General features: G+C 37.1%; 1 protein-coding gene across 3 annotated transcripts in view; it reads left to right on the top strand.

Moving 5' to 3' along the window:
• f13a1 (coagulation factor XIII, A1 polypeptide) overlaps positions 1-14082 on the top strand; it is a 65695-nt gene extending 51613 nt beyond the window's left edge. For all 3 annotated transcript variants that reach the window (XM_002936425.4, XM_031904033.1, XM_031904034.1), the window contains exons 12-15: positions 3479-3766; positions 5855-6015; positions 9194-9330; positions 12653-14082. In XM_002936425.4, coding sequence (XP_002936471.2) covers positions 3479-3766; positions 5855-6015; positions 9194-9330; positions 12653-12803 — 737 coding nt within the window. In that variant the 3' untranslated portion in view covers positions 12804-14082. The remainder of the gene's footprint in view (positions 1-3478; positions 3767-5854; positions 6016-9193; positions 9331-12652) is intronic.
• The last annotated feature ends 12432 nt before the right edge of the window (positions 14083-26514 follow it).

Below are 26514 nucleotides of genomic sequence, written 5' to 3'. Positions count from 1 at the left end.
CCTTTTATATTTATATTACACTTTAAATATCTATACAGTTAAATATATATATATATATATATAGATAGATAGATATATACAGTATATATATATACAAAGTATATATATATATATTTATGGGGTATTTTTGGAAGCCATACAGAGGGGAAATATAAAATTGGAAAGTCTGGAAAATGAAAGCATGCCAGTGATCACTATTAGGGGTTTTCAATATTTAATGGGAGGGCTGTTTGCCATGCAATCCCTCTGAGATTTGTAGTGTGAGTAGTGTGTGGTTGCCTAGTTACTGGCTCCCATGACGATAGCTCGGAAGAAAGGTTGTAGAATGCTTTCCTGTTTTATGTTATGGCTCAACTTGCTTAGATTTTAGGAAAGAATATCAAACAGAATCCAGGCTCATCACTGCATCCCTTAAATCCCATTTTTTTAATTGAAAAGGCTTCTAGTCAGAGACTGAAAAATGGAAATAAAAGAATACTTGTGGCACATTTAAAAACATTTTAATGGAGATATTACATCGTTTTGAAGAATTTGGTGCAGTTATTTACAGTGCTCTTGAAATTTACAGTTCTATCATTTATAATGAATACATGTAACATACATGTAACATTAATACAATTGTCTCAGGGGTTGTTTACATGCCAACAGCACTGTGTGCAAAGTGAACTGTAGGAAAAAATTGTCATGTTATTATCCACAGTGCTGTGTTTTGCCATAATTCTAGCATAACAGCAGTTCCAAGGAGGCAACCCATGACCCATGCCTTAAAATAAGCACACTTGCGCACTAGTGATGAGCGAATCTGTCCTGTGCGACAATTCTTTTGACATGCAACCAGCGTGGAAATTTGCCGCGAATCCATGCCTGCCGAATTTTTTTGCCCATCACTATTGTGCACACAAGTCAACTCCCCCTTTAAAAGTGCCGGTTGCTCCAGGGTTTGTCTGTGTCAATAGGCACTCTATGTTTCATTCATAAAAGGATGTGGGATGGACAGAATACAATTATATATTATATACAGAATATATTAAAGTATTATGCAAGTACTTTTTTTTCCCAACCACTGCATGACCACAATGGTGGATTTTTTTGTAAATGACCCCTTATGTTGTCATGCCCCACATGTTGCTTTATATATACTCACTGTACTTTCTATTTTGGAATATTGGTTATGGACTAATAGATATGCACTGTAGCCACAAATGTGAAGAAATATTTGCAGTATTGCATTTGTACTTGGTTTTGCAGGGCATTTGGGGACAGGTCATGTCTAGGTAAGAATCCATTGATTGACTGGGTGAGGTTTTTAATTTAACAGATTAAAAATAGTTAAATGTGCCACAACTGATAGCAAACACTGCAATAAAAACAGGATAAAAGTTTCAATAAAATAGTGCTCAATTATCAACATGGGGCATGGGGAAAAGTGCAAAAACCAGGCTCCAACATGCATATGTAATAAATGGCACAAAGTCCAACAAGGTGCAGTGACCCATAGCAACCAATAAGGTGTTTTCTTTTAAACAGGTGGCCAGTAAATGTTACCTGCTGATTCATTGCTATCGATTACTGCACCTGGGAAAATTAAGGGGTGTATTTATTAACACTATAGACAAACATCACCGGTAATGTAGCCCATAGCAACCAATCAGATCTTTGCTTTTGTTTTCTAACTTGTAGGTGACCATTCAAATTTAATTGCTGATTGGTTGCAATGGGCAACATCACCGGGAATGTCTGTCTCCAATATTAATAAATACTCCCTTAGTGTCCTATTACATAAAGCCATATGTGTGGGGTTTTGTGCATGCAATGCACATCTGAAAAGGAGCTAATAACTAGGGATGCACCAAATCCAGGATTCGGTTCGGGCCAAATCTCGGATTCACTTCGGGATTCGGGCCGAATCCAGTCTTTTTTTGATGGATTCGGCTGAATCCACGGTCCCGGCCCAACCGAATCCTAATTAGCATAAATGAGCATATGCTAAAAATAGCCACAAGCCACTATGCTCCATTTCAGTGTGCACAGACCTGTCGACTGCTCTTTAAATCTAGTATGTCCTACTTTAGACCACGCTAGATTCCAAAGGGGTGGGTGGGGAGAGGCACAAAGGCATTCAACCCCCCACCCATGTACATTTTTAATAAGGAAAATACTGTATTATGAGATACTATTAAAAACTTTTTTTAAACGAAAAAAATGGGCACACAATTGCATATGATACTTGCATTGAATGCAATGGCTAATACAAAAACGCTCTAAAGGGATAAAATCCGTGTGGGATAAATACCGGTGGAAAGATTAAGTAATTACAAAACAAATAGTTAAAACTATGAACAACCGCTCGTGCACAAAGGCACGAAAATAAATCAATTGATTTAATTGAATTAATTATATACCGTGTGAAAAGTTGAGACCCGGGTGTAGTAAAACCCCCGAGTCTATCACTCTCAACAGGAGGAATAAGTCACATAAGCGGCATTAGGTTCAAGTTAAACAGTATGCTCACCGAAGTCCAATGGTGGTCCGGGTGCTTTTTGCCCAATAAGAGGAACACGCCCCCCTTTTTTTTTTTTCTTCTCCTTTATATAAAACAGAACATAAGTAACAAGCCCCTCAAAATTATCATTTAGCAGATCTCATTCACAAATTCATGATTCGTGATCATGAACTAATGTTAATTTGTTAATGAGATCTGCTAAATGATAATTTTGAGGGGCTTGTTTCTTATTTTCTGTTTTAAATAAAGGAGAAAAAAAAAACCCAAAAAGGGGCGTGTTCCTCTTATTGTGCTTTTGCTATTTAAAGTCCTTTATGTCTGTAATTGTTTGCCTATGATTAAGTGCATGAACGCACAAAACGCGTCAGGCATATTGTTTTTAAAATGAAAAAATAAAGTCCGTTTTTACAGCAGATTTCTACAGTCCGGAGTGCTTGATGTTCCTTTTCCAATATTGAATGCAATGGCAGTGCTCTGAGCCTTTTTAACCCATGGCATTAACTAACCTGCATATCTGAATGACAAGCAATCTGGGGGGCATTCAAGAAGACACTCACCCCCTATATCCACAAAATATTGTGCTGGCAACCACAGATAGTGTTATATAAAGAGAGAGGAACGGGTTTTGCTCTTCATTCTAGGGCAAACGGCTGTGTCTCCAGGTGCAACTCAGGAGATAAGTTGCAAAGTGTTATTGAGCCCTAAATTTTAAAGTACTACTTAAGGGTAAATGGAAGGGAGGAAGTTAAAGACCAAATCTAGTATTAAGGTATGCTTAATAGATGGATTGTTTAAATGGTAACTATAGTACAAAATAATGGTGTTTGTGAGCACACACCACACCATATATATATATATTTCATTGTTCAAAATTTCCTATTAATTGTGTGTTAGAAATGATTCACTGGAACAAAGGGAATATCTGTATCTGTCACAACTAAATCTAAGGTTTAACACAGAGAATTCTGTTTGTAGGCACAGAGGAGGAGAGACTGGCTCTAGAGGCAGCCCTGATGTACGGAGTCAAAAAGGAAATCAGAGATGAGGATCAGCAACAGTTTGCTCCCGACACAGATATGGACTTTCAGGCAGATAATGCAGTATTTGGCAGTGACTTCAAAGTCACTTTAACTTTCAAGAACTGGAGTGCCAATCTTTATACAGTATCCGCTTTTCTCACCGGACATATTGTCTTCTACACCGGGGTCCTGAAGTCTGAGTTCAAGAATAAGAATGTAGAAGTGACATTGGACCCTTCATCCTGTAAGACGTCTGCATTATGGAAACACTAAAATGTTATGCAAAGCAGCAGTTATAGCACACAGTTAGCATACAACCCTATTAAATATAGTAAAGACTGCAAAAAGACATCATGAAAATGCTTGTTTGGTAAACTGCACATTTTTGCAATGTAACATAGATTTAGAAATTCACATTTTAGAAGAGGGAAAGCAAGGAGAGAATAAAAAACTCATGAGAAGGAGCAAGGAGATGATAAATAGTAGCAATATTAAATGCATTTAAGGGCGAGCTAAATCCCAGGTACGTAGCTTGTAGTATTTTGCTTGAGTGGTGGGGGTGGATTGCTTGGTTTTGTACCAATTTACGCAATCATCCCAGTTTTTTTGGTATTTAGTTACAGGTAGGTTATTTTTGAATAGGGTGGAAAGATATTCATATCTGGCATTGTCCTGTATCATGGTGGTAAGCTCTGTCATGGTTGGAATAGCTAATTGCTTCTGTTTCCTGGGAGTCACTGCAGTCTAGCTGCAGTGAGTATATGAAAAGTGGTGCATCTATGAGTCAAAGGAACAGTCTAATCCCAGGTGTAACAGAGGTAGTTGTGGGGTAAGAGTTATTTTTAGCCCTGTTACCTCATTTATTAGGTGGGAAACCATCCTTCAGAAGGCTTGGAGAGCTTGAGTTTTGGTACATGTTATGTTTTTTCAGGTGTAATGGCAAAGAATATGAAATATTTACTGTCTGTTCTAAAAATGATAGTAAATGATATAGCTCACCATGCTCATAGACATTTCTTATCTACATATTGCTTTATATGAGAGAGATCTGCTGTATTACTTACTTACATAAACAGCAATTCAGAACAGCTCAACAGAAATACAGCAGCCTGGTTTCATTCACAAAATAAGCTTCATTGTAAAGTAATACATGTAGCATAAACCTCACTTATAAGCAACATATAATTTCATGCTAAAGGGCAAATAAAGCTAAGACAGCTTGTGCATACAATATATATCTAGTAAGGTGTAAGATTGTTGTGCTCATTCTGCAAATCAGCAGCCCAGTGCAGGGATATTAATGCTTTCATACACGCCTTTTGGTACATTTTAACATACCAGTTTGCTGCCATTGATAACTCATTAGAAATCTCAAGCTGTGCAAATATGAACACTGACATTATGCATGTGCTTTGCCAGTGTTTGCTGGGTAACTCCCATGGTACTTGTTCTTCATAAAGGATGTAATATTAAGAATTAAAGAAACTGATGTAGTAACTAGGGTGGTGATGATCTCACTGACAATTAGCAAACTCTATATAGCTAGTTTGTGGCTTGGTTAGCCTCAACTTTGACCCCCTTAGGGTTGTGGACTACAGTGGCAAACATCTTCATTATAACCTGCTACAGAGGGAAGGGGCTTACCATTCTATTACCTGATCATGCTTCCCATGTCTATACAAAGAGACATAAAAAAAGAAGATGCAGATGTCATAATAATTTACATTTGATGTAGTTTTGCTTAAGCTTAAATAAATAGCAAACATATTATGACAAAAAATGATGGTTCAGTTTTTGCTCATAACTCATTTTGTTTAATCTGACTTTGATTAAATCAGGTTTCTGTGCTAGCACCAATATAACCCATGTTTCTCCTTGCTGAATTTGAACAGCCCTTTGAATTCAATCTTGTTATGGGAAATCACTAAGGAGCCAAAGAAAATACGTGATATTTTGCTTTGTGTGTGCATTGTAATAAAAATACAAATTGGAAATTGGATTCTATTTTGGAGAAGTAATATCTCTTTGCATAATTTTTTTTCTACAACTTTGTAGTGTTGCCAGCATGGTTTTCAAGTGATTTACATGACGATCTGTTTATTAGCTGAAGATTATGTGACTGAGGGTTAGGAAGTGCAATGGATACAGGAGAGGGATAAAGAAATTCAACAATGTAATCTGCAGTTGAGTATTGAGTGCAGAGAGGTGGAATTTGTATGAATTTTCATTTAGGTTTGGAAAACAAATAAGAGAAGTAATGCACAATTTGTAATGCTTGGTAACAGACCGCCACTTGAATATGTAAATTGAGTTTTCTGTCTTTTTCCATTAGCTAAATCTGTGGAAGTTCTAATAAAAGCCCACGAGTACTTGAGCAAGCTTGTGGAACAGGCCTCCTTACATTTTTTTGTCACGGCTCGTATTAATGAAACAAAGAAGATAATGGCAAAACAGAAGATTGTGATACTGAAAGTTCCTGAGCTACACATCAAGGTCAGTTGTATCCTGAAAAGAACCTATGTGCTTTATTAGCTTTATAAAGGGATAGTCATGGACTACTTCAGTGCAAATAATCATTTGGAGGACCACAATCTATTTCTCTTATAAAAGCAGGAGTGGATTTGTGCAAAGAGAGGATAAAATTGTTTGGGAAAGAGACTGTGCTGTTCTGAGTGAGACCATCACTGTACAAACCCAACAGAACGGAATTAATTTAAATGGCTATTTACTTTTTAATAAGTATCCCTTCTGCACAGCCTGCCTTTCCTCCTTCATACACAGTCTACCAGGGTTAACATTAAAACAAAATTAACCCTTTTGTGAAATATACGTAGATGAACAGGTATTAAGAGGCATAGGCAAGTTCCCAGAGATGTCTTTTATTTAAAAGGACACAACCTATTTATTGTGGCACTGAAGTTTTCTGCATGTCTTGTACTTGGTCCCAACTAAAAAAAAAATTAATTATTAATGGAGTCAAAACAATCCTACTGGGTTAATTTAATGTTAAAATGATTTTTCATTAGCCTTAATTATTAAGATCCATATTATGGAAAGATCCCTTCTATGGAAAACTCTCAAGCATTTTGGATAACAGATCCCATATGTGTATTCTACAAAAGGCTTCACTTTAAAAGTAACCCTGGCTTATGATATGAAGGCCTGACTCAAATGATTCCTATTAAAAAGGTAAATAGTCATTTAGCCTAAAGGACATTTAAAACGCTAACGTTAAAGCCACATATAAATCTGTATGGTTCGGTGTGGCTTTATCTGATGCTGGGCTGCAGGTGGGTGATAGCATTTTGATCTCTGTGGTTCTTCCTTTAAAAACTGTAATGGTCAATACACCACATGCTCCAAAGGTTTCTGTATGACTCAAGGGTTGAGAATAGAGCTATTTCCTGTGACAACAATGAATCAGACAGGAACCTTATGTAAATATAACATCTCATAAAACAATAACCATATGCATTTCGTGCATAAATACAGGCACTTAACAATAGGCTTATATATATATAATATAATAAGTATTAAACACAATTTAAGTAATGAAATTTACATTTCCAAGAAAACTGATATTTCCTTTTATTTAAAAGGACACAACCTATTTATTGTGGCATTCTCATAATATTATTTTTTATGATATGATAGCTCCATAGGCAAAACAATGCAACTGTTCTGTTGATGGACAGATTTCTTGTTGAATAACACAAAACTGGATAACATTAACTTGTTTATAATGTAAATTTAATGTATCAATTCAAACTTTATTTAACTAGAACAGATGAATGTGGTTATTTTAATAACTATGACTGAGATGATTATTGTAATTTTTATGATAAATATATTAAACTCAATGAATCACTTCATACATATGAAGTGGCAATTTCTATAAATGTCCCCCTATTAACCCAATCTGGGCATGAATTTAAAAAGCAATCTTCTACATTTAGATTTTAAAGAAGAAGGAAAGGCTAAGTCACTTGGGGGTGCCAAAATGTTAGGCACCCCCAAGTGACTTAGATCGCTTACCTTCTACCCCGGGCTGGTGCCCCTGTATGAAGAAAACAGCACCAGCCCGGGGTACCTGCAGCGCTTCCTCCTTCCTCTCTCGCTGCGCGCGCATGCGCAGTAGAGTGAAAAGCCGAACTTTAACAGAGAAGTCGGCTTTTTCACTCTACTGCGCATGCGGCGGACTCGGAGTCTAGGGGAAAGCAAGGCGGAAGGAGGAAGCACATTGCCCCGGGCTGGTGCTATTTTCTCCTAACAGGGGCACCAGCCCGGGGTACGAGGTAAGCGATTCAAGTCACTTGGGGGTGCTTAACATTTTAGCACCCCCAAGTGACTTAGCCTTTCCTTCCCCTTTAAGACTTGAAAAAATAAAAGCATAAACTGTTAGATGTAATTAAAATCATTGAAAATAATTATTTATTTTAGTAATAATTGCAAAATATCCATTATTTTGTAAATTTGTAGTAGTGCAAGTATGGTATATACAAGTTGCTTTAGCTAGCATACTTAGGACTTGGGGTTTTCCAGTGGGGGGGGGGTCAAAAAATGTAAACACAATCAGGCTCATTTATCAACTCCCATAGCAACCAATATTTATGAGGTTAACATCATTTTACATTTTTTTTTATTGCTTGTTGAGTTTTTGTCTCTTCCTTATCTTTTTGATGCACCCTAGTTCCACTGTGTATATATTTCTACTAATTAACTACCTTCATGCTCTCTTTCTTTTTTATACTAGTTAACATCAAGTGCAAGGTACAGTCTTTTTACAGAGGAGACAGGGTCAAGTTGGGAATTAAGAACTGCTGAATTAAATTATTTACCATACAAAAGTAAATGCGGTTTTTAGATATTTCTTCATAATAGGTTTCTGGATAATAGATCTTATACCTGCAATGGCATATAATAATGTTTTACATTTCTATTAAATACATTTTTATTAAAGATGAATCAGTTATGTATCCTACCCATACTGTCTAATAACCTAAAAATAATGGATTGTAGGACAATATGGGCAAGGGTCCAATGTAGGTTACCCAAAACAAAAAGTGAAATCTGCTTACAAGGATACATTTCAGGCCTGGCTTTTTGGTATTGATCTATAGAGTTTTTTACTGTTATTACTTTACCCCTTAGCTACTTTGCCATGCCAACTGTTGAGTGAATTTTGGAGAAAGTTTGTGAAATAGAATTATACATTTACATATTTATAATTTGGTAGCTAAATACAACAGGAAAATATTGTTTGGTAGACCTGGTAGCTATTTAAAAATGTAATTGCCTAATTATTAATTCTAAATTCCTTACTGTAGTACCACTGTTTGTGAAAGCTAGGTATTTAAGCAAATGAGCATGAGGAGCAGAACAGATATAATGGGATTTGCACCATTTCACCTAACATATCCAATCAGTGAATTAAATCTGGTCAACTGGAGGATAAAAATAATGCCACTTACCCCTGTAAAATATTTGGAAGGGTCCATCCTGAAGGTGGTAAAAAAAATAAAGGAACATTAGTTCCTGATGGTGGTCCAAACTGTGACATTTTTCCCAATATATGATTTTTCTGGTGAATTTTCACCTCTGTTGTATTTCTCAACAAAAACAACATTTCTATGTAAGTAGATTTTCCTTTATTATTTGTGAATCTATATAGGTTCTTGGAGAGAAGATGGTTGGCAAAGAAATGACTATTGTGATTGAGTTCACTAATCCATTAAAGAAGGCACTTCAAAATGTTGCTTTGCGTCTCGGAGGACCTGGACTTATGAGGACAAGAGCTAAAGTTTTTGGGTGAGCCTAGACATGGGTGTACGGATGCTTTTATATATATATTATATTATTTGCACACTGTTCAACACAGACTTGCCATTAAGATTATTAAACTATTCAGACACTGAACTTCTATAATGTCCATAGTTCCTCCTTGCTGATTCACAATTCATATAAAGCTGAGATTATTGATTCCATATCCATAGTTCAAGCATTGCATTGAAGTTCCATTGTCTGAATAAAGCCTCAGGACCTTTGTTTGCAGAGACAAAGGCTAGCTGCAGTTTATTTAAATAATAATCCCATTTGTGCCTAGGCATTCATGATGATAAATTACGCATGCCTGATGATGGCTCAGCACATTATTTGGTATCATTCATCACTTTATTTTCTTTAACACAGAAAGGATTATTGCTATTTTAACATATAGAATGTAACATTTTTTTTCCCTTTATTTTACTTTTAGGTGCACGAATATATCTTATCTAAATGTTTTCACCATAATTAAATTGAACAGTATAGCATAGAATTAGAACTAAACTACCTTGACGATCTTCCTCTTGCCAGCCCCCTAATAAAAATTACCTGAAATGTGGGAATATAATGCACCAATATTTTACGAGTCCCATGTCACATGAGAGATACATGTGATATCATATGAAATATGCAATCATTTTTCAGTATATATTTACTCTAGATTCATGAATTATCAACAGCCAGTTTCATGGTTTAAGTCAGTGGTTGGTAAGATACAGTATATTTAGCTTGCCATCTCTATTTTATTTTGCTCCTAGTGGCCTCAATGCTGGCATTCATTATAGAATTACTCATCTAGTAATGAGACTTAAAAACATAGGTATGTTAACAAACATGGCTATAATGTACAGCCTCCAGGAGATTTTTCATAATTGTCGCCCAAAAACCTTCAATATCAACATTTTCAACTATCACCATAGAATTGTGTTAAGTCTAGACATGGGTCCTCTAAACCTTCACAGTCCAGCAGTTGTGTAGAATACAAGCAAGCGCTCAACAAACTACTGGTGAATACACATAAGGGCCTATTTATTATGCTGTATAAAACAAAATTCACCAAAAAACGGTGTAAAAAGGTGTGTAAAATAAATAGAGAAGTTTGCCCTGGCAGATTTTACACTGTTATTTTATGTAAGTTCTATTAGAAAAAAAAACGCACAAAAAATGACACTGTTTTTATGCAGATTTTTACACAGTGAAACCCGGCAATGTGTGGCGAATTTTGTCACCATTTTTTACACTGCATAATAAATCTGCACCATAGTATTAATGGGGATGTTCACATTTTGCAAAGTTCTACCAAAATGGTAGGCCTTTACAAACAAAGCACTTTACTAAACACATTTACATAACAACAATCAATCCTTTTCATTTCATGATTAAAGGAAAACTATACCCCCAAACACTGTAGGTCTCTATAAAAATATATTGCATAAACAAACTTATATGTAAAACCCTACTTTATCTAAATAAACAATTTTCATAAAAATGAACTCTTTAGTAGTATGTACTCCTAAATAGAAAATTGACATTTTAAAAATGAAGGGCCGCCTCCTGGGATCAGAGGATTCACAGTGCTCACAGTGCACACAAACAAGCCAAGGCACACATACATGCTAGGCCACATCAGCCAATGAATGGACAGAGTTCTGCCTTTTGCTTACACACTACTTCTTGTTACAGTTAGAGCTGCATTATTTCTGGTCATGTGATCTCTGAGGGTGAAGCCCATCACTAAATGGTGGCTCAAGGGAAAGGATGTAAAAGGGCAAAATTTACTGATATATATATATATATATATATATATATAGTTACATAGGGTTGAAAAAAGACCATAGTCCATCAAGTTCAACCCATCCAAGTAAACCCAGCACACATACTTATACTTACCAATCTATACACTCACATACATAAACTATATATACAACCACTAATACTAACTGTAGATATTAGTATCACAATAGCCTTGGATATATACATATAAAATAATCTCACAAAACAATTTATAAATATATTGTTTTGTGAGATTATTTTATAGGTAATTTAACATAATATAAATCTGTTGGTTAAGTATTCATTTGGGGGTATAGTTTTTCTTTTATTAAGTCCATTAAAAGTGTTTGAAAGAGTATGCAGCACTTATACAGTCACAAAAGATGGGTGCTGCTTGTATTATGGTTGTCCCAATAATAACAGAAAGATGCCTAGTTACATAACCTAAAACATCATCATAATGATTAGTTTACCATGAGTTGAAATTTTGGAACTATACAACACACCTGTCTCATCTGATCTCAAGATGAGAGTTGATAATGGTTTCCATTAAACACCAGGTTGGACAAACCAACTCACACATCTCTAAAAAATACATTCTACAAAATTAGAAATGATTTACTAATGAGAAGAATTTGATAGAGTATAGTGATCCACATTTCTGAGCAATACCTAATTAATTCATATCGCCAGACATCTAATTGGCCTCCTTAGGCTCAGAAATATCCCAGTTATTGTTCTGACTGATTCCCTTCTTATCCATGTTTACTTGTTTTATACCCTATCTGGTGCTCTAAGCACTCTTTATACCGCCTAGTATAAGTCAGTTCTGAGACTCTTATCCTAAACAACAGATCCAGCTATATCAATTTTGGCCTTCAGGCCATCAAGACTGGAGAACTGTATCCTTAAACAAGAAAAAGGAAACCAAGTGCTTAGCTAGTGAGCTCTCCTTATTTTCCATATAGCTGTGGTAACTCTGCTTCTAGCTAACGACCTTCTTTTCACAAGGGTCCATTTGCTCTTTAGATTTCTTCCCTCAAATGGCTTACCAAGTCCTGCTTACAACCACAGGCAATTTAAGTGCTTCAATGTTACCAAGCAACACTCTAGGAAACCATTTGCCACCTCCTGTATGGGCAGCTTTAGTCAATAAGCACCTTTGCAAAATACACAGACAATAAGCTTCCATGAAAATCTTTACAGAAATATATACAATATACAATATAAAAATATATTATACAGTATATGAAAACAATAATATGTACTGACAAAATAGCATTAAATGTTAATAATATATTTGCCAGATGCCTGTTATTACATATCTGTGTATAACAGACTGTATTCTCAGTTTTATAGGGTATATTTAGATGCTGCAAGTAATTGTGGATTTCAGCTTGCTTTATGGTTTAATTTTTTGTGAGCTCTAGAGGCTGTAAGACTTAAATATTTGCAGTGGTTTTAATTAAAAATCATGTAAAACTACTTCTTTAACAGTGATCATCTCTTTATGTGTTTCCATCATTTATTTCAGGGAAATTCCAATGAATTCATCATTGACTTGGGAACAGAAATGCATACCACAAAGAGCAGGCACAAGGAAATTAATTGCTACGCTAGATTGTGAGACAATACGACATGTTTATGGAGAGCTAGAGCTTGAAGTGTTGGATAATCCTCTGTGAATCTGTATTTGTAATGCAATAAGCAGCATTTGCATATATATATATATTGCGCTTTGGCCTAGGAAAACACAAATGGATGAACTTATATTCCTGTCCAATTGTTCTCTTTTTAATTTAAACATTAAAATAACCCAGCTATTGCTTAAAATATTCATGTTGCATGCACCAGCAATAACCTATACCAAAAAAGGTCAGGAAAAATGTTAGTGCTGTGTCTGCAAGTTTGCTGCTTGCAATTTTAATATAGACATTTAGTTCTATTTCTTCTGAAGAGCAGAAGCTGCTAATGAAAGTACAGAGACACCTCCATGGACCTTCCCTTAGGGCAATGTCACACCATATCAATAACATATAGCTTTCTATTGTATGCAAGGAGATAATAATAACCCTGCAGCTGTAAATATGTACAACAAACTTATTTGATAATGACATCATGTTGGGAAGTGGTGTAGAAACTTGCACACATGTTGCTTCCCATGTTGGTAGTGTACTGTGGCCCTTACTAATAGGCCACAAATAACAACCCATGGCCTTGATGGAGCCCTGTATTGTTTCCTTTCTTCTTATTTAGGTAGATGGGAAAAGAACCGCAGTGATCATAAACACTTATGACATAGGCCTAGCCCAGAAACATCAGACTATCCAATCCACAGTTTAAACTAAATGTGAACATTTACTTCTATCCATCTTGTATTAGTGGTTGAACCAGTTGCATTTTTTTTTCAAATAATCAATGTAGTTATTTACCTATTATAGACTGTCTTTCCCAGGTCAGGAGGGAGGTTGTTACAAAGCAGGTGGAATAGTATCCCATAGCAACTAATTAGTAACTAGCTTTTTCAACTGTACTGACACTAATGAAAGCAAAATTCTTAGGACCAGTTCATTAACAAAAGTCCTGCAAATCAGCAAACATTGTGAAATACCTTGTGGACCATTCCACAATGGGAAATAAAAAAGCTAAGGGCATAAAAGCAGTTAAATATTCTATTACTTATAAAAAGATGATGTGCTCCTCTCCTCTAGCAGGAAATACAAATATCTCCTCTTCAGTGGATCATTAATATTGCTGTATAACTGTTTTGTAGGGCTCTCACTTGCGTTAATTAGTACATTTCCTTTTTTTCTCATAACTGTTTCTTATAAAACCAAACAATCCAACTTTGCATTACATGCATGCATAAAGTAATTATACTCACACTTTTTAATTGAAGTATTACATTGTACACCAGCTTTTTAATTGAACTGTTCAATAAAGTATATTTGATTAGACTTGTAAGTAATCTGTTCTACTTAGAACAAGCTTCATCTTTTCTCAGTAGGCTTTTCTATTATGAATACCAGAAAATGTGCTTGTTGTGGTTAAGTGCTATATGAACTACTTCTAGTTAACTACACATAGGAAACTAAACACTGGCTTTATTGTTTGTCATACGGCAGATTGTTTGAATAGAAAAAAATTATCTCTTATTCTAATAAAAGTAATTAGCTTAGAAAAAGGTTGATTGCTTGCTGGTCACTCAGTGGGGTCACCAAATAAATTAATCTTTGCCCTGAACTGTTTAATTGGCCCCTTTAATCAACAATTGTATCCTAGGGGAGTTAATGCAGACCTATAACTATAGGCCAAGGTCCACATCAACAGCCCTTAAAATATAAAATAGTTTCTGCCTGGCAAAATATTACCCCATTAAACATTGATTGGTATGCATCGGCAAGAGACTGGGACTGGAGCACAGGAACAAGGTAGAAAAAATTCAGGAACCAAGCAGGAAATCACAGTTCATCAGAACAACAGGCTGGATTAAGCTTGGAAGATTTAATGATCAAGTAAGGTTCATAACTGAAAGCTTGGTGACACACAGTGTTAAGGTAGGTGGAGAAAAGTGAGTTGAAGGCAAAGACACTAAATGCCATTCAGTGCACAGTCCAAAGTCCAAACAGGTCCTGACACATACATTTGAGCGCACAGAGAGAAAATAGTCTGCTAAATGATCATTTTTCCTCCCACCCATCACACCTTCAATGGATTTTCACATTTGTGTATATACTTATTACATTACCTGCATTCCAGAAACCTGTTATACAGAAATCTCTAAATTATGTGAAGGCCATCTCCCATACACTGCTTAAGCTTAAACCTTTTCATGATTTTTAAATTAATAATATGATTTTGAACAGTTACCTAAGCCTGGCCCCCTATTCTCCTGCTGATCTGGCTGACTACTTTGAGACTAAAATAAAATGTAACAGTAGCCGACTGTCCTCAGCCTGCATCCTCCAAACTCCCAGCACATGTGATGTCAATAAGTAAAGTAACAACACAGTGCAATACATTGTGGGTAATGTAGATGATTCAGAAGTTGGAGTTCCCCTTTAAATATTGTGATTCAACTTATGGAAGTACCTCTTCTCCAAAAAAAAGAAAAATTGGTCCTGAGCTTTCTGGATAAAAGGTCCCACACCTGAATAATAATAGCAGTCTTAAAAAAGGAGATAGCAATCTAATATAGGCAGGAAAAAAATCACCTTAGGTTTAAGTGTTATAGGGAGTAAAAGATATTGGGTGAGTCAGTAGTATATACTGCTATGGAGTAAAATGCAAATGTTTTGAGAAAAACTTCACTCACAGGAATTGGAAATTGATATATGTTTATTGAGCAGATGTCTATATTTCTGTTCAAATATAAACAACATTAACAAGTATCCAATAAACACTGCAACCCGCATATTTCTGTAGGTATATAGTATAAGCAATAACATACCCAAGAGCTTTGCATAGTATTACTACTATTGAACTTGAATTGCAGTCAATGGGTCCCATTCCAAAGGCTAATTCCAACCTATAAACCATTTTTTATCTATAGTGTACATCCATCACTTGAGTTTTCTTTATGGTTTTTAACAATACAGGTATGGGATCTGTTATCCAGAATGCTTGGGACCTGGGTTTTTCCGGATAAGGGATCTTTCCATAATTTGGATCTCCATAACTTAAGTCTACTAAAAATCATTTAAATATTTAATAAACCCAATAGGATTGTTTTGCCTCCAATAAGGATTGATTATATCTTAGTTGGGATCAAGTACAAGGTCCTGTTTATTATTACAGAGAAAAAGGAAATCATTTTTAAAAATTGGAATTATTTGCTTATAATGGAGTCTATGGAAGATATCTTTTCCGTAATTCAGAACTTTCTGGATAACAGCTTTCTGGATAAGGGATCCTATAACTGTATTATATTATAACTGTTACACAGAAGACCTTTGTCCAAGTATAAAATGGCAAACTGCTTGGATTGCTACAGTGGCATTATGACCTTTATATACAGTACATTGCATTGTAGTCTAGTGAAGTAGGATGAGATTCTGAGCAGCCACTGCTGCACAATCAGATTTGATTAGCCACACTAAAGTGGCAGCATATTGATACATTGCTCTGGCTGGATGAGATGGATTTAATTTGCACTTAGGCCATATTTATTATAATTGATGATGTTGCACATAACAACCAATCAGATCTTTGCTTTTGTTTTCTAATTTGTAGGTGGCTGTTCAAATTTAAAGGGGACCTGTCACCCTAAGAAATAACTCCAAATTATTTTCTATATTGTTAGCTGCACAAAATAAACTTTACTTACTCTATATAAATAATATAAATCTTGTTTCCTTCCGTCTTGGAATTACTCAATCAAAGCAAGCAGGCAGGCACCATTTTGTGGGCACTGTTATGAAGGCAAAAGTTAAGCTAAAGTTATTGTCTGCCCTGCCTCTATGCCTAAGGCATAGAGGCGGGGCAAGCAATATATGATTGACAGCTGGGATATTTAAATGCCTTTATAATGGGTTTGGATGTGTTAATATAAAAATGAATTTGGGTTTCATGTTTAATTTGAAAAGGACTTTTGTTATACAGATTTTTATGTCTGGGTGACAGGTCCACTTTAATTGTTATTAAGTTGCTATGGGCAATATCACCGCTGACGTTGGCTTACACACTATAATAAATATGCTCTTAACAATGTAACTGAAGTCTGTAGTAGAAAGAGCCCTAAAGGCATAAGTTATTATAACTTTTTAACCACCTATGTGCACTGAAAGGAATAGGACACAAAGCCACTACAGACTCACTCACCATCTCCTTTTGGCATAGCATGCCACCTCACCACACTCAACCAGAAACATGTCATGTAATGTCAGAACTCATATATAATATAATAATAGGCACTAAGTTAGGCCATGTGCAGTAACCCATAACCCATATTTGCTTTAAAATTGTGCACAGTAAATGCTACCCAGGTTGCACCTGGGCAAACTAAGCAGGGGTCATTTAATGAAAAATATCATTAACACAGGAACACTTAACTGTTAACAAGCTGGTATTTTGTTGCTGTCCATAATGTCACATTTGCAGCCTCAGCCTGTGAGCCTTGGATAAATTACAGAATCTGCAACAATTACTTACTAAAAGAGACACCAAATTTGGCCAAGATAGAGAACAAATGAAAGGCTGGCAGGGGTTTGTCCCTGTAATCCACCTTATTTATTAAACTCTACCCCTGTCAGAAACATTATTCTCCATTTAGGGAGCTGGTTCTTTAGTTAGCGGGACATGGGTCATAATTTAATCACTTTACAAACTTTGAAAACTTTAATCATTCAATAGCGTTGTATTTTCTAGATTCTGTTAATAAATGGGGACTCATGTGGTACAGACTAGAGTGAAAACTACAAATAAAACTATGTCTCTGGGAATGTAACTGCCAAACGCATGACACCAAACTAGCATGACTTTTTGCTTCCCATTTATTGCCACCAAAATAAGACCTTGGTTTTATCATGAACTATGCCCTAGCTGGCTTTACTGGCTTATTGTTTTTAGATCATTATATTTTCTTTCTTCTCCAAAACACCTATTATACTAATGGTCATACTCTGCAGTCACTAACCAGTAGTACCAGGAAGTTCAAAGGTGAAAAGCTTTGCAATACTGACCAGAACAGCTCAGTACGAGAATATAAAGCAGAAAAGCATGCATCAGAAATTGCAAGTCACAAAAAAGACATGAAAAAGATCACAGACAAAAGATGACTGTGCTAAAAGACACAGGCAATAGGTTGGCTCACATGAGCAGGAATTAAGGTCCAGTTTCAGGCCATTATTCGGGTGAATAAGATGTAGGATAAACCAGAAGGTGATTGTAATAGCCACCTCTGTCTCGCTTTCCAAAAGAAGCTGACAGCAAAGAGCCTTTCTGCTGCGCTGTCTGAAATGATCTTGCCGGAAGGAGCTGGAATTAGTGAAGAGCCAAAATTAGCCAGGCAGTTAGGGGAGAAATGGGACATTAAACAAATAATCCGGTGTAGTGTTCAACAGCAACCTTGTTATAAGATGTTTGTTATGTTTTGTTAATGTTCAGTGCTATGCAGCACTGCTGACATTAGAGGACACCCTTTCCAGCAAGCCAGATAGTATCATAGTCACTTTGGTTTTGATACAGCCATTTGAGCAGATCTGGCAGCCTTACAGTTGGTAAAATAAAGCCTACAGCAAAAGCCTTCTGTGTGTGTGGATCCAAACTTTACATCTGGGACAGAGGGCTTTGACACAAAAAACGGGACTGTCCCGCAAACAGCTGGACCGTTGGGAGGTATAGTGCTCAGACTCTTCTTAGTGCTTCGATTTGCTAAATTGTAAAAGTCCTACAGACTTGCTAACATCTTTCATTAAGATTTTTAAAACCTGCTAATATTCTGGTCAGGCAAGACATAAGAAGACAGAAGGCAAGGCAAGAGTAGACAGCAGGAAAGGCATACATCACTTGTGTGCCTAGGGGTCCAGTGTGATCAGGGACCCATCTAGCTTTTAATGATTATTTCTCTTTCCAAATCTTTTAATGTTTATTTTTATTTGCACTGGGTCTGGTCGGTGCACCTGGAAGAAGAAGGCAGGCAAGACGAATGTGTGACAACAGATGCGTGCAGATCCAGGCATATGTGCTCTTTATGTGGGGTCATGTTCAGCGAATGGCAGTGACCCAACATAGATAGCTAGGGTGCACGTGTTCCTATTAAAAAAGATTTGGAAAAAGAAATACTAATTTTTTAAAAAAAAGCTAAATGGGCCCCAGATCACACATGACCCCTTGGCTATAGCCTAGGTAAGCCTATGCATTAATCCACCCCAGCTTTCAGCCTGCGTTTTTTAGGCCTATCCTAAAATACAGCACTTGAACTGCAGACAGATTCTCTGGACTTCTTCTTATGCTACTCTCTTTAACACACTATTGTTGGAACTCATTCTGCACTGTCATTATGGACTAAAAACAGGAATAACCGGAAGATGTAAGTAACTCATGGAAACCTCTTAGCAACTAACTTTCATGTCTTGCGTTCTGTTAGTATAATGAAAGTAAATCATCAGTTGCTTCATGGTCCCTTAGTTGTTGTCGACTCACCTGGTTTAGGCATTGCATGTAAGGGTATTTTTGCTGCTTTTAATGGATTGAAATAAATGTACAATATTTTTTACTCATCATAAGTGGTATTTGAGCTTTAATTATTGTGCCTAGTCACTCACCTGGTTGGTCCACAAAAGCAGCACCTGATTTATGAAAATAAGATGCAGGGGAACTTTAGGAGACTAAGACTCATCTGCATGTCTGCACCTGCACTCCCTAGGTGCCATATAATTGTTGTTTTCTTGTTCATTCTTTGAGTGTAGGTTTTAAATTTACTTCAGACATGTAGCTGTGTTCCATAGGAAAGACTTGTTTTCCTTTGTCATGCTACAGGTGCCTCAGAGAGCATTTTTCCCCTAACCATAATCATCGTCTAGTTTAACTGCCAATTAATAAACAAAAAAATAAATGCTTCCCAGCAGAACATAAAACGAGCAGCTAAATGCACCTCCTCCATACAGTTTTTTTTATACTGAATTTCCCCAAGAGGGATTGAGTAAAGGTCTGTTACAAGCAGGTTGAAACAGTTCTGTCTGTTTTCCACTTTATCTGTCTGCTTGTCAGTGACGATGAAGAGTTCCGAACAGCAGTGCTGTAGGCACAAGCAGAAGCGGGAAAGGAAATCAATAAAGTTTCTATGTTCAGTTAGGTTCATTGTGATGCTGAACCACCTCTGCACACTACAAAACCTGCAAAACATCAGTACGGAAATTACTATAATTCATTAGCAGGAGCATGTTTATTGTGGGTAGATGAGAGCCAGAATATTGTGGAGCAGCACTTAGTATGCCTGCTTGACCTTTGTTGAATGGCACTATGTAAGTATGCTTTTAAGCATATTTTTTTCTCATCAGAATGTAATAATCAATTACGGTTTTTAACTATAAGTTTGTGCCAGCATGGTTTTATGCATAACAGATCTTGCCAGACTAATTTAATTGCCTTTTATGAGGAGGTGAGGAGGTGAGCAGGTATCTCGATGCTGGAATGGGAGTGGATGTCATCTACTTAGACTTTGCTAAAGAATTTGATACTGTACTACAAAGAAAGTTAATGATCAAATTGAGGAATATTGGCCTAGAACATAATATTTGTAATTGGATAGAGAACTGGCTGAAGGATAGATTACAAAGAGTGGTGGTAAATGGAACATTTTCTAATTGGGGCAGTGTGGTTAGTGGAGTACCACAGGGGTCTGTCCTTGGTCCTTTGCTTTTTAATTTGTTTATTAATGACCTGGAGGTGGGTATAGAGAGTACTGTTAATATTTTTGCTGACTATACTAAATTGTGCAAAACTATAAGTTCCATGCAGGATGCTGCCGCTTTGCAGAGCGATTTGACAAAATTGGAAAACTGGGCAGCAAAATGGAAAATGAGGTTCAATGTTAAAAAGTGCAGTTATGCACTTTGGTAGAAATAATATAAATGCAAGTTATACACTAAATGGTAGTGTCATGGTTGGGGTTGTTTTCTCTGGAATAAAAGGCGTTTGCTAAGGGACATGATTACTCTGTACAAGTACATTAGTGGGGAATATAGGCAGATAAGGGATATTCGTTTTTCCCATAAAAATGATCAACGCACCAGAGGCCACACTTTTAGATTAGAGGGACGGAGCTTCCATTTGAAGCAGTGTAGGTGGTTTTTCACGGTGAGGGCAGTGAGGTTGGGGAATGCCCTTCCTAGTGACGTTGTAATGGCAGATTTTGTTAATGCCTTTAAGAGGGGCTTAGATAATTTCTTGAACAAGAATAATATCCAAGGCTATTGTGATGCTAAAATCTACAATTAGCATTGATGTTGGTATATATAGTTTATGTATGTGAGTGTATAGATAGGTCAGTAAAGGTTTATATGTGCTGGGTTAATTTGGAAGGGTTGAACTGAGTTGTTTCCTTGCACATGGCCCAAGTGGACTCCTTCTACTCGTGATCTTCTCCTTCTCGCTATTCAATACTCATCCTTCTAGATGTAGCCTTTTATCACCCACTCCTCTTAGACATTTTGTACTCAGCTAACACTGCTCTCTCATGGTTTAAATCTTACCTTCCTGATCATCAGTTGATTTCTCTTACTCTACCCCCACCTTATTCTCTCTCTCTGTTGGAGTCCCTCAAGGCTCTGATTTAGGCTCTCTGCTGTATATGCTACTCCTCTAGGAAAACGTATTCAGTTGTTTAAACTTCAGTACCACGTCAATCTACTTGTCTACTACTGACCTCTCCACTTCTGTCCCTGCCTAAGTTACAGACTGCCTTTTAGGTATCTCCTCCTAGATGTCATAGCGACACCTGAAATTTAATCTTTCTAAGAAGAATTCATTATTTTTCCTTCAACATCTTTCCCTGAACCCTTAGGTTTCACGTAGGTCAATAACATGACCTTAACATTGCCTAGATTATCTTAGACTCTTTTTTGTGTTTTATACATCACATCCAAACACTTGCCAAATCTTATCATATTCATCTGCACAGTGCCTGAATACAACCTTACCTCAGTTTAGATACAACTAAAACACTTATCCAGTCTCCTATTGTTTCCCAACTTCACTATTGCAACTTGTTCCTTGCAGGCTCTCACAACTCCAACCTGTTCTAAATTCTCGCAAATGTATCTATACATTTCCCTTCCCTGGCTTCCAATCTGCTCTTGAATCAAATTCAAATTAATAACACTCACACTCAAGGCACTTAACAATGTAGCCCCTCACTATATCTGTTTCTGACCTTCACCCCTATTCTCCTCTCATCACTATAATCCCATTAATGATTGCAAGACTTCTCTTCCGCTTTGATACACAGAAGGGGTTGTGGGAGCACTCCAAGGCTACATAGAGTATACTGCCCATTAAGCCTTTAAAAAAATGGGTGTTGGTTAATGGGCAGTCTTCTCCTTTACAAGCTGCAAGCGAGGGAGGATTAAGCCTGTAGAACCAAGCTGTGGTCTTGGCAATCTCTCTCTATAAAAGCTGAAGGCATGGGAGTGACTAAGCCCTCTGACTCAAACCAGCCCCCAGGTCAAGAATGGCTACTGTGCACGGGAGCCTTTGAAAAATATGACCAGAAGTAAATAGGACCACCATACGGGGTTTACCTTGACGTGGTATGGTGGCTTACCAATCTTATGATCATAATTTTGTAACTAAAAATCCCTGTTTTTTGTAAATACACGCACTAGCATAGATAACTAACTTATGTAACAGGGGACCAGGAAATGTGCATTGATCAATCCCCCTCTCTTTTTTGTTCTCTTCCGCTTTGGCCTGTCTGTAGAACTCTCTGTCTAAAGCTATCAGACTCTCCCTTTCCTTCCAAATGCTTCCTAAAGACCCACCTCTATAGGGAAGCATATTCAATACATCTTAACAAATGTTTTTATATTTCTTAGGTGTTGTTATGTTTCAGGGTCTAGTGCCCTCTCCTGCCATAGCTGCCAACTAAATTAGACCTGGGCCCAGTGGCGTAACTACAATACATAATTCCCCCCTTCCAGCAAAATAATCTTCAAAGGGGCCTGGCATGCACAGCAACCCCTACCCATCCTCTTGCTACCCACCTGCCTGCTCGTCTTCCTCACTTTTGCCTTGTAACAGTAGCTAGGAGAGAAGCTGGGGAGAGGGGATTTCTAACAACTACAGTGGAAGCAAACAATACGGCCCCCCTGTTCCCTGAGCCCCCCTGCAATCATTGTGTTTGCATTCTCTATAGCTACTCCAGTACCTGGTGTGTAATCTGCAGTTCATGGGTTTCTCAAGCAAAATAGCTTATCTTTAGCCCCACATACCTCTTACCCCTGGTTCTGAAACAAGTTCTGGGATGAAGACCAGGCACTTTTAAGTCTAGCCAGCAGCACACATGCAGATTTAAACACTTGGAGCAGGGACAGCATGTCATGGTACTAAAAATCAGAACTACACCTAATGTAAATATAAAATACAATAAACAGAAAAATATATACATTGGTTTGAAAATAAAATTGTAAATGGTAAAATGAATTCTTTGCAATGCACACAGTGTAAATTATTACAACTGTATTATAACTGTATCAGAAATTACACCATAGAAATCACTACAGTGATTAATGGGCATGAAGTGTCTTACCAGTAGCTTCATGTGTCCTGGTAAATGTTATTTTGCAAATGAAAATGAGTAGGTAAATTGTTCCCCGCCCCCCGTTTTGATGGAATATACAATATCTGTTTCACTAAATGTTAGCTGATTTATTTTCTTTTCCACAGTCAATATACAGTATCAATAAATAGCAGCCTCTGTAACTTTGTATTCCAGAGAATACATATCACATATTGTACATTATAAGGATATAAATCACTGCAGAGTTACTATGAAAAAAAAGCATGTGAAGAAACGACCTGAATAAAATGTTATTGCTCATTTTGCTAAATGCATTGAGTGATTGTATGCGATTGTATGTGTAAAGGCTAAATTGCTGCAGGCCCCAGAATAAGTCAAGCCAGAGTAGGGTGTTACATCAGAGCAAGCAATAGATAGCTAGCAAAGACAGTAGCTAACTTAACAAAGAAGCCTTTTAGTGATCTTTGGGGGGTACAAGTATGCGCCACTACCTCAGGCAGCATGCATAAAAGGCCCCCAAAACAAAGCAGCACTTTTAGGTAGAAAGAGTGCTGGAAATCTTTCCAATGCACCACAAACATACATTTCTTAATTGTGTATGCAGAGCAGCAGTTCCTATAATTGGGATTAATGGCTTATACAAAGGGACTGTTATGTTAGGAGATAAACAAAGAACTGTCATTAATTGTTCAAATGCTAATGTTATATGTGGCATAAATAACTGTTACTTGGCCCCACAGCAAATTCATTTCAGGGCTCCTGAAAGTGTTGGCAAGTTGACCTCTTTTATCAGTATAGGTTTGGGACCTATTATCCAGAATTAATTCTGCTAAAATCATTTAAACATAAAATACATTCAATAGGATTGTTTTGCCACCAATATGAATTCATTCAGTTTAGTTACCATCATGTAGAAGGTACTGTTTTATTATTACAGAGAAATAATTTTACAAAAACAGAATTATTTGCATAAAATGGGATATGGCCTTCCCATAATTCAGAGCTTTCTGGATATCAGGTTTCTAGATAAAAGATCCCATACCTGTATTTTATGCTTGTTAATTAGGGCCCCTCTGAACCATCTACACTCCTATAGACCCCTGTAACCAAGAAGTTTGTATAAATGTACCTCTGCTATTTTTTTATGTTCACTGTTCACAGCGCCAGATTTCAAATCCGGGCACCCCTAGGCTGCCCCCTATTCCCCCCTGCGCATGCACGAACAAACCACCTCCCACCGTGCCGCAAGCGCGCATGCGCGGACATTTAAACTTTCGTACAGAGCACTGGGGAGAAGTCTCCAGTGCTCCGTATGGGAGCAAAATGTCAGAATTTTTGTGCGGCAGGGCGGCATGCCGCCCCTAAGTTTCTGCCGCCCTAGGCCCGGGCCTTTGTGGCCTCGCCACAAATCCAGGCCTGACTGTTCAGTACTATTTTACTATTGTCTAAAATGTGTTTTGACCAGTTATTTACCAGAGACAACACCCTGCCAGTTTTTTAGCCATCAGGCCTCTTGCTATGCCCCCAATCATACTCTAACCTTTGCCCAATGCTTCCTATATGTGAGGTAATTTGGGGTGCATTTTAAGCTTTTTTAATTGTGGGTATTAAAAGTCATTCTGTTGCCAATTACAGGGTGTTGGAGACTGGCCTGTTACTATGGTGACTAGGTTGCTATATCAGACTAAAGAGGATGATTTCCAAAATAAAAAGTCATATGAGTTTAAGGGGCTGATTCACTAAAGGTCGATAAAACGAGCGCTATTTATAGCATGTGTTAAAAATTTTATCACTTCTTATTTTTTGCGACTTAACTCTCGATTCACTAAAAGGACACTTGTCTTAATTAAGAAGCAATTTTCTTGGCGTTATTTTCCACCGTGCGCGATATATTTCTCCGCGTGCGATATTTAGCACACGAAATTACGCACGTAACCATTACTTGAAAACTACTCTCCTGAAAATTACCATTTCCCTGAAAACTGGAGGATGCATCACTCTAGGACGATCACATACTTAAAAAAATCCCACTGCAAACTCCATGTTGTGTTGCCAAAAGCTCACGGACTACAATTTTCTTTAAGTACCGCCTGCCCCTAAGTAGGTGTTAATATTCGCACAGACTAATGCAATATTTTGAGCGTTTAACGCTTCATATGTGTTTGTGAATCGTGCGTTAGTACTATTTCTATTCGCTAATTAACGCATTGCGTTAGAAATAGTGCTTTGCGATTATGCATTTTTTTGTGCATGCGATATGCGGATTAACACATGTGAAATGACTTTGATGAATCGGTACTTATTTATCGCATGCTTTTTAACGCAAAAAAACATGCGATAAGCTTTATCCACCTTTAGTGAATCGCCCCCTAAATGTCTGTTTTAAGCAAGAGAAAGTAAGTATAAGAAGGGCTGTTTTGGTTGGAAAAGAATAAGCCAAATAGTGGTAGCACCAAGACTATAAGCCCAAATAGTGCTAGCACTAAGGCCCATATGCTATAAAGCTTACTGAATAGTTCAGTAAAGGAGAGTCCTTATATGTGATCCTAGTACAGCGGTTCTCAACCTGTGGGTCGGGACCCCTTTGGGGGTCAAACGACCATTATACAGGGGTCGCCTAAGACCATCGGAAAACACATATTTCCGATGGTCTTAGGAACCGAGACACCGCTCCTCTATGGTTGGGGGTCACCACAACATGAGGAACTGTATTAAAGGGTTGCGGCATTAGGAAAGTTGAGAACCACTGTCAAAACATGAGCACCATGTAATTTAAATAGCAATGTAATAAAAGTAGAAAGGTAAATTGTAGAAACAAATCAGTAGATAGTATTGTTGATCAACAACTCCTTAAATGTTGCTCCCAGTGGCCTCAAAGCAGGTGCTTATTTTTAATTTCCTGGACTGGAGGTAAGTTTTGGTTGCATAAAAACCCAGTATAATGCCAAACATTTTCTCATGCATGTGTTGTTCTCCAGCACTTTTTACATTTGAATGTGGCTCACGAGTATAAAAGGCTGGGGACCCCTGATCTATTTGATTGGTTCCTTGTCCTTTATTTTTCTCCTGCTGCACTTGCTCATGGTGTGGGTCTAAAAAGCTGATTCCAGCATGTGTTAGTGAATGGTCAAATGGTCAACTGCCAAAAACATAAAACA

The sequence above is a fragment of the Xenopus tropicalis genome, chromosome 6 (assembly GCF_000004195.4).
Source record: "Xenopus tropicalis strain Nigerian chromosome 6, UCB_Xtro_10.0, whole genome shotgun sequence".
Taxonomy (NCBI): Eukaryota; Metazoa; Chordata; class Amphibia; order Anura; family Pipidae; genus Xenopus; species Xenopus tropicalis.
Note: the sequence above shows the minus strand (reverse complement) of the source record. Positions and strands in the feature narration are given on the sequence as shown.